This window comes from Oreochromis aureus, linkage group 5 (genome assembly GCF_013358895.1).
Source record: "Oreochromis aureus strain Israel breed Guangdong linkage group 5, ZZ_aureus, whole genome shotgun sequence".
Lineage (NCBI taxonomy): Eukaryota > Metazoa > Chordata > Actinopteri > Cichliformes > Cichlidae > Oreochromis > Oreochromis aureus.
Window position 1 is genome coordinate 29,577,769 of NC_052946.1, and position 16,336 is coordinate 29,594,104.

Consider the following 16,336-nt stretch of genomic DNA (forward strand, 5'->3'; position numbering starts at 1 on the left):
TGTAAAATCACAACTATATAGTATATAAGGGTAAAATGCTCTGTAGATTTGCAGAATGGGCTGAGAATTTTCTGAACGTTAGTTTGATTCATCTTTATTTAGTTTCACAAGAAGCCTAATTAGAAAACTCAAGTAGTACATTTGTGTTAATCATTAACTTGCAAAACATGCAACACTCATTACATAAGAAATCTCAGAGCTAAAATAAAAAGCCTCACTGTCAGTTTTCCAGCTGCTGGCGGCAGCCCAGAGCTAGCAGGTGGCTATGTCACTACCACAGCACATGGATCTTAGTGGTGGGTTAATACATCATGTCAATAGTCAGAGCCAGACCCATGCAGACCAAGGCTACATAATGCCTAGCCAGGTGGTCCACCGTGTCGAAAGATACTCTTCAGTGAAATGGGTGTCTGTGTGTAGAGTACATTTACTCATGCGTGTTGTTTTGTCTGGGTTTGCCTCAGCCTGCCATTACTTATCGCTCACTTACACCTGTCACCCTAAAACTCAGCTCACCATCACATTGACCACAGCTGGCAGAAGACAGCAGCCAGAAAAAAGGGGGGAGGCTGAACTTATAACCACTGTGTCTGTTTTTAAGCAACATAACTGTAGTATTACAACACTCTGGAACAATATATAGCTGGAAAAATTAGAAAAGTTAACATTTTTGAAAGTGTCAATATGCTTTCAATAAAACACTTTTGATGATTGTTGAATTATTATGTGAATTATACAAATTAATAAATTATTAAAACAGAAAAAAAAAAAACGTGTTTTTGTATAATCTGTACTGGATTGTATGCAGCATAATACTCATGCTGCTCGAACTACCATTTAACAAAGAGATGCACCCAGCAACAGCCATTCATTTCAGCGTTCAAGAAAGCTTTAATATACTACTACAGTTATAATTAAAGGTTGCATGGCTATCTAAAAAGGTATCATATAGGCATATTTGTGGTTGCATTTAGAAGATTTTGCTCTCAGCTGGCAAAATATTTACCATCTTAATAACCATGGCAGCAGATCACAGAACATATTGGCTTGAATTTGGATTGATTCAAATTCAGCTGTTTTATAGAGACAGAACAAAAACGGAGAGAGCCTTCAGAAGAGTAAGCAAAAGTATAGGAAATTTAGCTGCGTACATGAACGATGCAAACCATTTAAAAAATTAGCTTTCCCAGAATTTTATGAGGAAGTAAATGTTTTCAGTATGTTAGGTAAACCTCAGAAGATACACCCCACATGTTCTGAGAAATGTTGAATGCAAACATCTTTTGTTGTTTACAAGAAAACTCCACTGGGCGTCTTTAGCGTGCACAGAACACGACTGGGTGACTGTTGTTAAATTTGATTTGGGACACTTAGACCAAGTCCAGTACAGTCTCAAAAAGATGGTGCTGATAGTCAAGACAATAAAATCTCTCTCTCTTTACCAACTCTCAAGGCTGAGTTTACAACCCTTTCGCCTTCATTTAGTCATCCACCAGGTCAATCAACACAGAAATCTACTTTCTGTGTTCGTCTTTTTGTAGTGGTGCACAAGAATTCAATGGCTTTAAAAAGGTTATTCATGTTCACAAACAGATTGAGCGTGACAGGAACAGTCCCAACACGGCGGGAATAATGTGTGTTTAGTGTGTTATTGTGGGTGGCTTTCCCCACTGACTTCCTTTGTTGTGGAGTGAAATACCAGTGAAACACCCTGACAGCCCAACTCTGGTATAGAAAATTAGTGACAGTAAAAACATTCTCTAGTTGCTGGCCCTCTTCCCAGAGTCATAAAAATTTAAAGGTGTTCATAATTGCTAACACACCTGTAACAGTCTGGGCTCATGTTCCTTGGATGTTTATATCTGGGACCCCTTCTTTTTCCTCTACTCTTGAAGGCTTAGATGGTCACATGTTTCCTATTTAACCATTCTCCTCTTACACTTCAGTCATTTCTCTTCAGCTTTACTTGTTTATAGAGAAGTACTGTCTTTTATAGATAATTTTAATTTCAATATTTTTATGAAAAACACACAGAAACACACAAAATAAATTTCTTAAGAACTGCTCTGGACAAGTCCAACATTTCTGTGATTTCTCTGACAAGAACAGCTGGACCTCAACAGCTGTTAAATAGCCCGAGAGTCTCTCCGGTTTTATTACTAAGAATCTCTTGGCCTTTCTGCTTTGGAAAATACTCCCATAGGTTTTTCCTTTTTTTGTTCATTTCCCAGCAATTCTGCTTTTAATTTGTGACATTTTTCATGTTTACCATATTAGCTGTTATTTATTGATGTCTTATTGCCAATTAAGCACTTTATTACAGTTTTAAAACACAAGCCTGTGGAGGTCTGACCGATGCTAAAATAAAGAGATGTATTGATTAAAATGATGAACAGCTGAGATATGACCAGAATGCTGAGAGCATATATCTTTGTTTTATGTTACCATTTGCTGTGCCCACTTTTCTCTCATCAACCAGAAAACAAGAACACATTCACATGTTGCCTTAAGTTTTATTGCTTGGCAAAAATTGTAATAGATAATTAATTAATTTGCATACTTGAACTCCTTCACTTGAGGCAGCAACTCTAAACCTGTGTCAATTTATTGTCTTACAGCAAAGTGCTTTGGTCTTCAACATGGTTCACACCCTCCCCCCCAGTTATGTCGGGCAACAGACTGCTCTGAATATGGTCTTCAAGAGGGCTAAAACTGAACTCTGTGTGACATTAGGCTGTTCTTATGTCAACATGACCAATGTAAGGGAAACATAACGATAACAGTGAGAGAGGCTCAAAGTCAACTGTTGTAATGTAGTAAAATGTGACTGCTGCTATGACATTATTCTATTAACCATCCAACAGCTAATATCTAAATACATCAAATCTGATGTCATACCTAAGTTTACCTATTACATGCATTTGGATGGACTGCAGTTAACTTATACAAATCATACTGGGTTTTAAGGCAAAATTACAAGAAAATTGGGCCAGAGTCAACAGTACAGTAGTAAAGCTATAAATGTCCCAGTCAATCAAATTTAATCATCATTTACAAGCATTTTATTGTTTACAGTTGCATGATGCATGATAAGATTTGTATTGGACTGTCTTTACAGCAAACTGCTTGCAAGAACAAAAGTTTTACTTTACCTTTGATACAAATGATTCCTTGCTATAACAGTCTGTTTAATCTACTGCTCAGTCAGCCTGTGATGTAAGTTGTTGAATGAAATGCCTGTATATGCCTCCCCCCTAGAATGAAATTGGCTCTAAAGCCAAACCATTTAGGGACCATAAAAATATTATAAATTTTTATACAAATAATATCTAGTGTCCTCCCACGTCACTTTTGAACATATGTACCCAAGAACTTAAGACCTAAATGCAACTAAAAACTATATAAATGAGAAGTCTCAACACAAAGCTTACACATCAGAAAGCAGGACTCAAACTAAAACGTTCAAAGAAGAGAAGCATCTGAACATTTGAACAACATTTTCATTCAAGACACCCCAACATCAGGAAGGAAGAAATAAAGAAACCAAATGCTCCTGCTGGAGGGACTGTCTTGGGCTCACCCAGTCACGAGTCCTCATTTGAACTGATAAAGCGCCTTTGGTCAGCAACAGTAGGACAGTGGTTCTGACAGAACACTTTTTTAAAACTTACACTGCTTAAAAACTTCATAAAATAACATCAAAGGCTAGTATGCTTACCATCTTGAATGATTCTACAATAAGTCAAGTCTATGAAAAATGCAAAATGACTTCAAGGGAGATGAAGAAACAGTCTGTGCACAGCCGTTTATACTACATGATATCCGAAGTAAAGAATTGCTTCTTAGATATTACTCCCGTAATTTCACAAACAGGATAACAAATGAAGGTAAAAAAATCATCATAAAGTGTATCAGTAACATGTTAGACTATGAGCCTCTACAGTAGCTTCAGGCAACTGGGAGAACACACACAAATGTCATATGGTTTCACTATAGGTGTTACAGTTTTAGTCTTAAACAGTGACCGAAACATCAAAAGCCAAAATTGTGGTCCAACTAGGGCATGAACCGAACCATGAATTTGGATAATCATTACACCCTAACTTATACAAGGTTAAAAGTGGGTAACGTGCCCACAGGACATCCTTAACTGGATCTGGCAAGACAGTCCTTAAGTAAACCGATATTTGCTGTCAGGTATTATACAATAATGCTAGAGGGAACAAAAAAAATTAAATACAAAAAACACTCAACAGATGCTTAAAGTCCCTTGAGAAGCAAATCTCTGGGCACTCATTCTGGTAGTTATTTTAAAGAATTACATAAATTACCTTTAATTTCAGTGGTCATGGAGACATAAGGACTGCATGTATAGAATTATCAGTCAAATCTGCCAAAAGCCACTTATAATTTGCTGACTTAATAAGGCTTTAAAAATCTTTTTTTCCACCATTGACGGTTTCCCATCATCATTATCATCATCTGCCACAGATTTTAATTCAAGACTGAGTGCCATGACTATCACTTACAATGGCTGTTTAAATCAAGAGGAGTTCTTCTAAAAATTTAATGTGAATCTTAAAGAAGACATTAATTAAAAAGGTAAGTTCTACCTATACAACTGCGTAGATGATTGTTCTGGCTTCATATCAGCAGAGAGCAGATAATTTTTTGTTGACAATTTTAAAATGATGATATGACTAACTAAAAGCAATTCCAGCCTGAAACATTCGTTGCTGTCCAGAAAGAAAACATGAATATTGGTAAATCCCAGCCTACAAGAAGTGCTTACTTGATGGCTGTTAAATGAATTGTCTGACCAACGGCTAAGAGAATAACATAGTAAGAAAAGAAGAAAAACATTGATCCAGCCTAATGAAAGATAGGTTGGTTATTATAAGTCATTACAGAGTGGCTGGGCAGAGACCACAGACATTCCTCCTGACAAAACACACTCACACTTTGGTTGTCAACTTTCAGTTTTTCTGCTTTCTCTGCATATTTTTTTCCTGTACACACTTAGGGACATTTAGGAGAAAAATGGACACTTTATTCTCTCTCATCATTTTCCATATGTGCCTCATTTTGGTGTGTGTGCCTCTCACTGTACATCCTGTCTGTGTCCAAGTCTGTCTCTCAGCAGATGGATGGTGGGTGGTCAGGAAAGGGTTAAGTGCTGTGCTCTATAAACTCTGCTTTAAGAGTCTGCTGGAAGCTACTGGTTCAGCCTTTAAATAGAGTCATTTGACACATTCAACCAGGGGCTTGTGGCAAAAAGCAGCTGCTGACCCAAACTCAGGCTTTAAGGCGAGCTGGTGTGTCTGCATCACACTGTTTTAGACAGCATGAAGACGCTCTTTTTCACCTGTATGCTGGTGCCATGGCTGGTGGCAGCCTCAGCCAGGACTTTCGACCACGACTCACAGCTGATACCAGGATCTCTAGCTGGCAGTCAACTGAATGGATACTTCAGTGACTATTTAAAATCAAGGAGGGCTAGGGTGAGAACTTTATTATTTGTATTATTATTTCTTTGGGATGGATTTTTTCCCTGAAATTATATCTACTAGTTTTGGTGTTTTCTTTTTTTTTTTTAAGCCTTTTTTAATTTGTTAAAGTTTAGTCTTTTTTTTTTAAATCAAGATATTAAAAAGTTTGTTTTGACAGCATTAACTCAGAAGATCATTTTTTACATTTGTCACAGTGTTAAATAATGACAAAAGGTGGTTATTTTGATACACCAAAGATAAATAATTCCAATAATGACCAGGCATGCATATTGAGGTAAATCAAAGGCACAAGGATAATATTCTTGCTCTAATGAATAAGAGGCATAGTTTCAAGACTGCAGTGAAACCAGACGATTTAATGAGGGAAAACTGTATTGAGAGCAGGTTGGATAAAATGAAAAAGCAATTTGAGCAATGCTTTACAAAGAGGGAGAAAGAAGGTTTGCTTAATAGCTGGGCACGTTCAAAATCAATTAATTCTACCACATTACACAAGCAATAATTAATCCGCTTCATGGTTTATTTGATAATCCACTTTCTGCTACTTGGTAATGACAGCATCTGTTAGCACTTCATTTCACTGTCCTCCTCTTCTAACAGATAATCCATTCAGCTCACAGCTCCAACACACATACACAACCCATTTCTGTGGAGTCTTACCAAAACAACCCTGGGTCGACCACACTAACCCTGTTCTAACCACACTAACCCCTTTAAGAAATATTTGGATGGAATAAAACCAAAATCTGGTCTGATTTCTCCTTCAGAAAACACTTGAAGGAAGAGAAAAAACCCACAAACAATCCACAGGGAGAGAGAGAGAGGGACAAATGTGGAGTGTGACACAATACGGCTATGGAACCTTAACTTCAGTTTGAATACCAGCTGCTTTCATTTTTCAGTGACAGACCTTATACCTTCTGGTGTTGCTACAATTATCTATTTAGCAAAAGGTTATTATGTTAACTTTTTAATCCACAATGTGCAAAACTCTGCCTCTTTCTTTCAACTGGTTCGAGACCAGGTCAGTTGGTTTAGGGAGTCAGCAGTAGGAACGGAGTTCGTATTTTGCTCAAGGCTATTCAGTATTCTTTATAAGTTATGTACCGGTATTCTAGTTTCCTTCTCTAATGCTTAATGTTTGCAAACATGCTTTTTTGCTTTTAACAATATAAATATGCAGGCTTCAGGTTTATCTGTGCTCTAAAATCACCCAATAAACAATTTAACAATAATTTAATGATAATTATATATTTTAATACTTTTTAAGCAGTCTTCAGCTTTTTGAGGCGCCTTCATCTTCATTCAACTAGAAGACTGAAATATAACTCAAACTAAAAACGGTCAGCCATGTCACAAGTTCTTTTGTTGTATAACCAGATGAAGAAAGCTAGCATATATTTTTCTTTGCAGTAACCTCCACCAGCATATTGCTTAGTTCCATCACCTTATAAGACACTTTCACACAATCACACAACAAATGGCCAAAGACCTTTTGAATTATTCCAGATTTGTCTTTTGGTTTTCCAGTTGCCTCTTATGTTTATGTTAAATTAGGGTAGGTCCACTGCCTCAAATCTCAAAACATACGTAGACTTTTTTTAACGCTAAAAACGAACATATCGTTTCTTCATCTGCGTAGCTATATGGGTCCATATAACTTAAATTTGAGTTTTGTGCTTTATAGGTAGTGTATAGTTATCCATCTTCGGTTGTGTTCTTAGTATAAGCACTCACATAGAAAATCTCTGACATTTTTATGTTCAGCCAAAAAGAGGAGCTTCTTCATGTTGAAAACCTCAAATAATTTTTTCTATGATTTGTCCAGTATGCGGTTTCCATATACCATGAAATGCCCTTAAGAATGCACAAAGCCCACCTACCTAATTCTCTTTAGTTTTTAAGGTGCAGCACTACAATATTACCCGGGTTTCAGTTCACAAACCCTAGTTGGTCACTATCTCAGTCACTGGGAGTACTTCAGAAGACAAGTTCTGAACATATATGAACAGCATCATACATCAGAGCCAGCAACTTCGGACAATAAATTCCCCACATTCCCACAAACAGACTGGAATTACTATAGCTTTTTTCTTGTCTTACTGACAGCTCAAAGTTCTCTACACTACAACTTACATTTACCCATAAACGCATACAGTGCTTTAATTTAAGCACTTCATGTGTCTTACATCCACAGTCAGTTTACCCCATTTAACCTTACATGTAAATGTCTGGACTGAGTGTAGCCAGATTACCTGAAGGAGACCTACAAAGGCACAAGGAGAACACAAAATCCACATTCCTGTTGGCCTCAGCTAACTATGGTGTTGAACTGTCTCGCTGTAAGGCGATAATGCTAACCACTGTATTAAAAAAAGAAACAAACAAACAATTTCCTCAAGTTCTCAGCCAGTATCCACTTGGAGTTTGGCTACTGTGTCACAAATTGCAGCATCTTCATTCATTTTAGAAAAGGAATGCTGTATTGGCATACTGACGGAGAATATGTTGCAACTCAGGCCAAAGCAAAGCTGCAAAAAAAATCTGGCTAATCCATCGCACAATAGAGACAAACATCCAACAGTGTACTGGTCTCGCCAGTCACATAAATCCCAACACACATTCCTGCTGAAACCCACCTGGAGACTGTGGACCATGATAACTGGCCTGAGTTGAAAAATTCTGGCTTCTGGTTCCTTGATCTACAGTGTTGCACTGTTACTAAACCCTCAAAGAGCTGTAAATGAAACTAGACATACTGGTTCATCTTCTTATTTGCACTTTTTGCAATATGAACCTACCAAAACAGGCAGCTGTAATGTTTACAGTCTCATTATGTCAAAGCTAAGTACACAGCGACCCTGTATAACTAACAGCTGATGAAAAGCTCAGGCTCATGAATTTCTTATAGCTAGCTGCTGCAAGTTGAGCCAAGCACAAGGCAATGCATATACTTTTACAGTGTCGTATAACATTTATTTGGTTCCTACCTCAAATTTGATATACTGTAATATGTAAGCATTTTTCCAAACTGACCTAACCCTAGCAGTGTTGATGTTTTGCTCTAGCCAATGATCTGGCCGTTATATGAACAGGCCATGTTTTCTCCTGCAGAGGGCGCTGCCTCCTGCTGATGAACCTGATGACAACCCAATTACAGCTGGAGCAGATGCCGCTGGTAAGAGAAAGACCTACTCTACCTGCACCTGATGTCACACACAAGAAAATACATCTCAGATTTGATCTGTCTTAGACCTTCACAGTATTGTTAAAGTCGACCAACAATTAACTTTCCTTGGACCAAGATTACGAACTACACCAAGACTGTGAACCAGATCAAGGTCCTTTTGTCTGGGTCAACATTATGGAGGTACCATTCAAGCTTTCGCCTTTGGTTGTTTGAAATCATGAGCACATGCTGGCAAGGAACTCCATAATGCTGAGCTGGATAACAATACCTTGATGTAATTCATAGTGTCTATACCAATAAATCCATTGAGTATATCAAACAGCTTAGGTTTTTGTAAGGGTTTAATACGTATTAAGTTGGGTATACACTGTGGGATTTTGGAATGTGAAAGAACGCAAAAGAATTAAAACAGTATCTTTGGCCTTGGCTCCAAAACAGCAGTCCTATTTTGCATAGTAAGAGGTTCAAAGTTGGCCATCTTACCTGGAAGGAAACCTGGGACAAAATTTAAACACCACTCACATTGTGACATGAATATCCTAAATTTCTGACACTGCTTTATATTTACAGTTGTGGAAAAACAAAACAAAACAAAATATAAAACTAAATGCCTTAACAGATTATTGCTGCTGACTTGTGTTTACCAAGGACTGACATTGAAAAGTGACTTTAGTGACTAGAATAAACTATGCTAAATACTACTACTACTACTACTACTTTTTTAAACAATACCATTAAAATTGATCACTTAGTTACAAAAAAAGCAATTACATATGGCTTAAATGTAGCAAGGCCATATCGATTTTGAAGGCGGCTTGGTTCTTATGGATGCCTTTGTGTTGCAGACCTTCCCACCTGTCTGCTGTGTGTGTGTCTGACTGGCTCGGTGTACTGTGAGGAGGTCAGTCCAGACATGACCTCCATTCCCACACTGCCTAAAGAAACAGCCTATCTGTATGCACGCTTCAACAAAATCAGAAAGATCAAAACCAAAGACTTTGCTGAAATTGGTAAGTCTTAACATGGTTACTTCAGAGTTTGTTGATTAATTTATCTGTTCAAAACTTAAGTTTCTGCTTACCATTCAGCATTTTTTTTTATTTTGGACTTTCTTTCTTTGGACACAGATTCACAACAGGATATTATGTTAAGTGCTGGGGCACTGTATGTTCTGTGCTTGTATGGGTTTCATTTGAGTGCTCTGGTTTCCCCCACAGGCGAAAGACATACTTCTTAAGTTATAATTGCTTGTTCTTAATAATTCTTTACGTTGTTTGTGTCACAACAGTCAGACATTTAAATGTTTGACCACCATGGGGTAAACATCTGTTAATCTAATAGTCCTAGTGTAAATGTATGATAGTCTGTCTCTATGTATTGTCCCTGTGATCAACTGCCCAGGGTGTACTCTGCCTCTTGTCCTCTCCTGCCCATACTTGGACAAATGGTTGAGACAATGGATGAAGATTTTGTTGATAAGAGTAGGATTTGAAATTTTGGAGGTCCTGAGAGAGGAAATTTAAAAGATCCCATCACGCACCAGTAGGAAAAATGATTAATCTAGTGCGAAACTTCAACCTTGTAAGTCAGAGTTTGCATACCTTGCCCTTTGCAGCACAGATATCTGCTTTACTGTAAACAGTCAACTATTCTCTATACTAATCAAGGAACATGATCAGTCATTATTTGTACTGTATGGCTTAGCTTTTAGTCATATGTATCAACTGCATGTTCACTTTTCTGTAATTGATGAAAGTAGCACAACTTCTTTCTTTCTTTTTTTAAACCCTCACCTATCAACAGTGACTCTAAAGAGGATCGACCTGACAGGGAACTTGATCTCCGAGATTGAAGATGGAGCCTTCTCCAAGCTAACCCTGCTGGAGGAATTGTCTCTGGCTGAGAATCAGCTGGTCAAACTTCCTGCACTCCCTGCCAAACTCACATCTTTCAACGCCAACTACAACAAGCTCAAAACCAAGGGAGTGAAGGCTAATGCTTTTAAGGTACATCATGACCTCTACCCACAAACAACCAACACTGGCGACTGATTTGGAGATAAAACCTAAAAAGTTTTAAAAGTTTTAGTAAAACATACAAACTGACAATGAGCCATGTCGACTGTCCTTAGCAGTGATCGCAAATATTTTACATGCTCCTGAAAGGGTAAATCATCTTGTGAACCACCTAATTGTATAAATGCTCCAAGATACTATGCTTTCCAGGTGAAATGAATATCAATGCTTGAATTTCTCAAAATGTTACCAGAGAATTATGTGAAGGTATTATCTTTATATACAGTACACCATCAATTCAACACAGTGTCAGGACAACTAACTACTAAAGTTGATGTGTCTTGACAGTCCAGCTTTCTTTCTCCAAATCTTTTTTGTTTCCAACAGAAACTCACCAAGCTGGTTAACCTGTTCCTGGCCGACAACATGCTGGAGGCTGTTCCATACATCCCAGAGAGTGTTCGGATCTTACATCTTCAGGTTTCTATATTTTATTAACATTGTATATTGATCAGATCAGAAAAAAAAATACATTGATTTACACTGATTTTGGTCACCAGTGACATCATCAAATTGGTACACAACTTGTGTTCTAGAGTAAGGTTTGATAATCTTCTCCATAGGGGCCTACTGTACTGTGTTCCACAGTAAAAAAAAAAATGCATACTGTGTGGCCCAAATGCAACAGCACTACTGCCAAATGGATTAAAGGAATGGTGCAGTTTCAGCATTTGCTAGTATGCACGAGGCTCCATGCAGATGCATGCCAACCAATTTTTTGTGCCCACTCAGGAACATCTGCCAAGATGCACACAATGCACTTGCTATGCATGTGTGTAAATTTCAAAGAGCTATGAAAGGAAAGACTGTCTGTGGCGTTTGCAGCTGTTTGTGTCCATGCCCACAACTGAGCATGGGTTTGCTTAGAGACACTGCTGGGAAGTTAATTCCCCGTCTACCACCATGAAAAGACTGAATGTGTGCTATTTCAGCAGGAGACCTTTGTTGCCAGTCATAACTTGTGACCATTAAGTAGATGAATATCAGCCTTTATGTTTTTTAATATGTGTAAAAACTGCTTATTTGTCTTTCATCCACACACACTCGGTGACTCAAAAACTTTGGAATGAACTAGTCTCTCTGCAACCCCAGTTATATTAGACACAAATTTAAAGTCAGACTATAATGGCCTCCTTCTGTTTTCTCTCATTCTGAGATGATGACAGATCAATGTGGTCACCCCTACATTCACATCCAGACTGATCTCTGTTGCAAGTACTGGTCATATGTAGGAATGCCAAAATTAAAGTACAGCATGACTTTATTAGTTAATTTTGGGAATCACTCTACCCATTGTTCTCCAAGATCACTATCCGTTGGTATAACCCTTTTCTAGATTAAATTTAAAACCTGTAATTTTTATTAAAAGTGAGGTGTAAAAAAGACTCTACCAATATTATTTTATTTTCTTCCAGAACAACAACATCACTGAGGTCAATGTGGACACCTTCTGCAGGTCCAATGACACCTATTACCTACGACCAAGTCTTAATGAGGTCCGCCTTGATGGCAACCCAGTGGTGCTGTCAAAGTACCCCGACAACTTCACCTGTATGAAAGTACTGCCTGTTGGAAAGTACCGTTGAGGAGACTGAAATTTAACTGCACTCCCTTTGTTGCTGATGGAAGTTTTCCCACAACAAAGAGCTGGGAGACACCATGGTATTCTGGATTTTGTGGAGCTGGTCCCACAGATGTCAACGTTTTTACTTCGGCAAACCTACAATCAGCATGTATCAGGTCAAAATCAAACCTCTGACTGGACTGAAGGTGTTCATTAACTCATCTAAAGGCCTTTTACTGACTGGTGGGCAGTAAAGGGAATTTCATCAGTGTAATTAATCTCAATATGCTTCAAACAACCAGTTTGTCTAACCACATTTAAAATTAGTGTTTCTACCTGTAATCGAAATAACAGCGTCAAAGCTGGCTGTCATGTATACTTGGCTTAATCCCTTATGTCTTTAAAATAACTGTAATGTGGTGTATTACTCCTGGTGCACCGAATCATTTCACACTTCCACACACATAACCTTTGAAGTAGCAGTATTTGTTAGATTGTTGCAATTTCTAAGGCTTAAATCCCACAAGTACTTTCCCTGGTAGCCTTAAAGCACCCTTTTCACAGGTAATAAAATGCTAATACAACTAATATAATCCTATAAATGAGTGCAGCAGTGTTAACAGTTCTAAACTGACAGTCCAAGTTGTTGTTTCATTTTGACCTGCTGATTTACTACATGGATGAACCAATCTTAACAACAACAAAAAAATCCCAAAACGAACAAAACTACTTGTGACCTTGGAACAACAGAAACACCTGCTGTCACAAACGAAGAGGCTTTCTTGCAGCCCAGTGTTATTTACTGTAAGCATCTTCATTTTTGCTGTTTTTGCTCATCTAAACAACTGACTTCTAGTAGTGCAAAATCTGACATTTCGAAGTTTTACCTAAAATTAGCAACAAAATACTACATCAAGAACAATAGATCTAAATGAATGGACCCAAGGCAGATTTTTCAGATTTACCTCTGAGTATAGGGCACTCAATATATGACTGAAGTGCAGTTTAATTGATGCATTAGTGATTATAATAATGCCTTATTTTTAAAGTTTCACATTCAGTTCATTCACAATTAAACTGTCACAGCTGAATGAAAATTGTGGTACAAAAAGTATATTTAGACATTTTTAGTAAAGCCAAATCTAGACATTATTGTGCTGATGACTGACATATAATTCATGCTGTCTGGTCTGTATGTTTAATCTAGGACTTTGGCACGTTCCTGTATGGGAAGATCCATATTTATCACAAACTGACCCTTCATGCAACCCATGTGTTTTCTAGTGAGCCGTTCCTATCTTTACTTGTTTTTAAGAGAGTCATTACTTTACATTTTAAAGTTCTGATGACAGAAGGAGGGAAGAAGCAGGATTGAAGTAATTTTAGTTATACAAAAGGAATACTTGATATCTGCATGCTGATCTATAGTGTTATCTTCAATAGAACATATCCAAAAAAAACCAACAACAACAACAACAAAAATCCTAACTGGCCACAAATCTGTGATCATTGTTAACATTCCTCTTTACGTTAACTGTATGTAGCTTTAAGATATATTTTTTTTCTTTGCTGATTAAAAACTACATTTCTTGAAATACAAGAATATTGTGTAAATACGTTAACTAAGTGAAAAGTGTGTTTTGTTCTGCTATTGTGTGGATTAATTGCACTTTTCATTATTCCATTAGACTTAAGTATTTTGTGACTTACCTTTGTTTTCTTAATTTATAGACTCCAGCAGAAATGAACTGGGGAACAATGTATCTATGAATTATAGTAATGTGAAAGTTACTCCTCTTGCTTCTATACTGTCTTACGTTTGTTCCCACCTCTTCCCTACCATTAATTAAAATTAATTTAGAGATTATTACTGATGTGAATAAGACAGTGGTGTACAGGAATATGTTACATGGCTATGTTTGAAGATATTCTAATAAAGTTAAACTTTTTTTTAATATAATGTGTTTGAAATCAATGTCAGAGTAAGCTTCACTTAAAAGCACTGTAAAAATGCCAGTTAATTTCGATAAATAATATTGTTTTCAATATATAAATTATATATTACAACATGAATGATGTTATGCAAGGGGTTTTAGAGGTGTCATATATAAAGTGGTTTTGGTTTGTAACTTTAGTTTTTACTTGTTGATATCACTGCTGTGGGACAAACACGTTTCATTTTTGATTAGGCTGCATCATGTTTATTACACATGGTTTAATTTCTTTGCATGTGTGGACTGGATGGTTGTTACTAACATCTGGTGAGAATTTCATGTCAAAAGAATACATAGGAATATATTTCTATATTTACTTAGAAAATTTGCGACCATGTTAAATATGTATTTTGCCCACTCTAATGATGTTTTCAAGCTGCTGATGGGTTTAAGTGTCCATTACACATTTATTACAATAGTAAAGTGAATAGTAGAAGATACTGATAATAGTGAACGACTATCAGTCCTTTTGTGACAGTTGCAATGATGGCACAACCATCAACGTTAATCAGTGTTCACAGTAAGTTGACTACAAATACAAAGTACTGTGGATGAAGAAAACACCAGGGGTAGTGTTGTGTTCGAGGCAAGTAACAGCTGGTACATTAGACAAGTATGCAAGTTCCAGCTAATGATAGTAAGTTCTTGGTCATAATAAAGTACTGGAAAGACAGAAGTCGATTTTTAATTCAAACCACTAGCACAATAAACAAAAACAGCAAAACAAAAGTTGCTGAACTCAGCATGTGGATATTGGTCTATGCATGTGTTGTGAAATTTCCAACTACCTATCCACAATACAGAAAACCCAGTTAACACTGAAATTGTATGTTGCTAATTATATCTGTTGTTGTGTACGACAGAAACTGCCTTGTTAATGCTGCCAGCCAGAAAAAACTTTAAGATTCTTGAGCAGAGATGTATGTCAGCTCCTGTGCTTCTTTATTTTTATATGTTTATTCCTCCAAGTACATGTTTTGTCTGTGTGTGTCATAAAAGCATGGAATACATAACAGCATAACGGTTATGGCGGGAAATTTGTTTTTCCATACAAGACCTGAAAAAAATGCAAGTAAAGCAAAATAAGAGTTTGGAGCACACAGACCAGTATGGAAAATGTGGGTTAATCCTCCTTCAGCTCAGCCAACTTGGCAGAACTTTGCATTCTCCAAGTGAACAGGAGAATAGGCTCCACATTGCTTGTGCAGCTTGATGTACTATTTGATATTTCATTGCTACCTCTTCAACAAAGTCCCACCCTCATATTTATCATGCTATCACCACTTCACACCTACTGCATTAACCCATGGTATTCTACGCTTTTCATTCCTCTTCAATTGTCCATCTCTGTAGTAAGTGTCACTTTTTGCAGGTGTTGTATTTTCACTATTTTCACTTTATAAAAAATATTCTCTGAAAATCAGATAACAGAAAAAAGACAACTCACATAGAATAAAAAGGTGACCTTAAATGATGAATCATCAGCAGGATCATTTTTTCCCACCTATATCGATTCACCTAGGTATCCACATAGCCATTCTTCGTTCATTCACCAAGTTTAACCTTAAGACATATGTCTGCATTAAATTTCTCTCACATTTCAACAAGCAGCTCTTTATCTAGATAATCTATGTGCACTTCTTCACAATACCACTAGATGTCTACATGATCTCTCTGTATTCATTATCAACTACAATGGCCTACTTAGCCTGCTCAAAAGCAGAGGAGGATCCTACTGGCAATATGTATGGGTCTGATTAGCTAGTCTGTTAGCTCATGACGTCCAGATCAGGTGGTTAAATTTGTTAGGTTTGTGAGGGCGAGTTTGCCGGACCGTCCATTTTGGTGCATGTGTATTTTCACTTACTTGGAAGTGTTGGAAAGTTCTGCTTCGGTCATCACATCTGTCTGAAAAAGTCCTTAAGGTCCTGAAGAATAGCAGAAGATCCCTGCTCTCCTCTACCCTGAAATTACATTGCACAGATCACTAAAACAGTTTATTT

The 16,336-nt window shown here is 37.2% G+C and overlaps 2 protein-coding genes across 2 annotated transcripts in view; one reads left to right on the plus strand and one right to left on the minus strand.

Annotated features, from left to right (window-relative positions):
* LOC120440224 (centromere protein P) overlaps positions 1-16,336 on the minus strand; it is a 97,382-nt gene that overhangs the window by 68,965 nt on the left and 12,081 nt on the right. Inside the window, exon 7 of the mRNA XM_039612205.1 lies at positions 16,201-16,297. Coding sequence (XP_039468139.1) covers positions 16,201-16,297 — 97 coding nt within the window. The remainder of the gene's footprint in view (positions 1-16,200; positions 16,298-16,336) is intronic.
* On the plus strand, positions 5,215-14,299 carry ogna (osteoglycin, paralog a). Its single transcript, XM_031731501.2, has 6 exons — positions 5,215-5,501; positions 8,625-8,688; positions 9,546-9,710; positions 10,504-10,706; positions 11,103-11,195; positions 12,191-14,299. Exons 1-6 carry the CDS (start codon positions 5,346-5,348, stop codon positions 12,359-12,361), a joined length of 852 nt encoding a protein of 283 aa, XP_031587361.1. The 5' UTR covers positions 5,215-5,345; the 3' UTR covers positions 12,362-14,299.

What these genes read in the sequence shown, in the direction of transcription:
- ogna (XM_031731501.2), top strand. Translation starts at nt 5,346, where the DNA reads ATGAAGACGCTCTTTTTCACCTGTATGCTGGTGCCATGGCTGGTGGCA. An exon ending in AGCTGGAGCAGATGCCGCTG is followed by an intron (nt 8,689 to 9,545) that starts GTAAGAGAAAGA and finishes TTTGTGTTGCAG; the next exon opens with ACCTTCCCACCTGTCTGCTG. An exon ending in CAAAGACTTTGCTGAAATTG is followed by an intron (nt 9,711 to 10,503) that starts GTAAGTCTTAAC and finishes ACCTATCAACAG; the next exon opens with TGACTCTAAAGAGGATCGAC.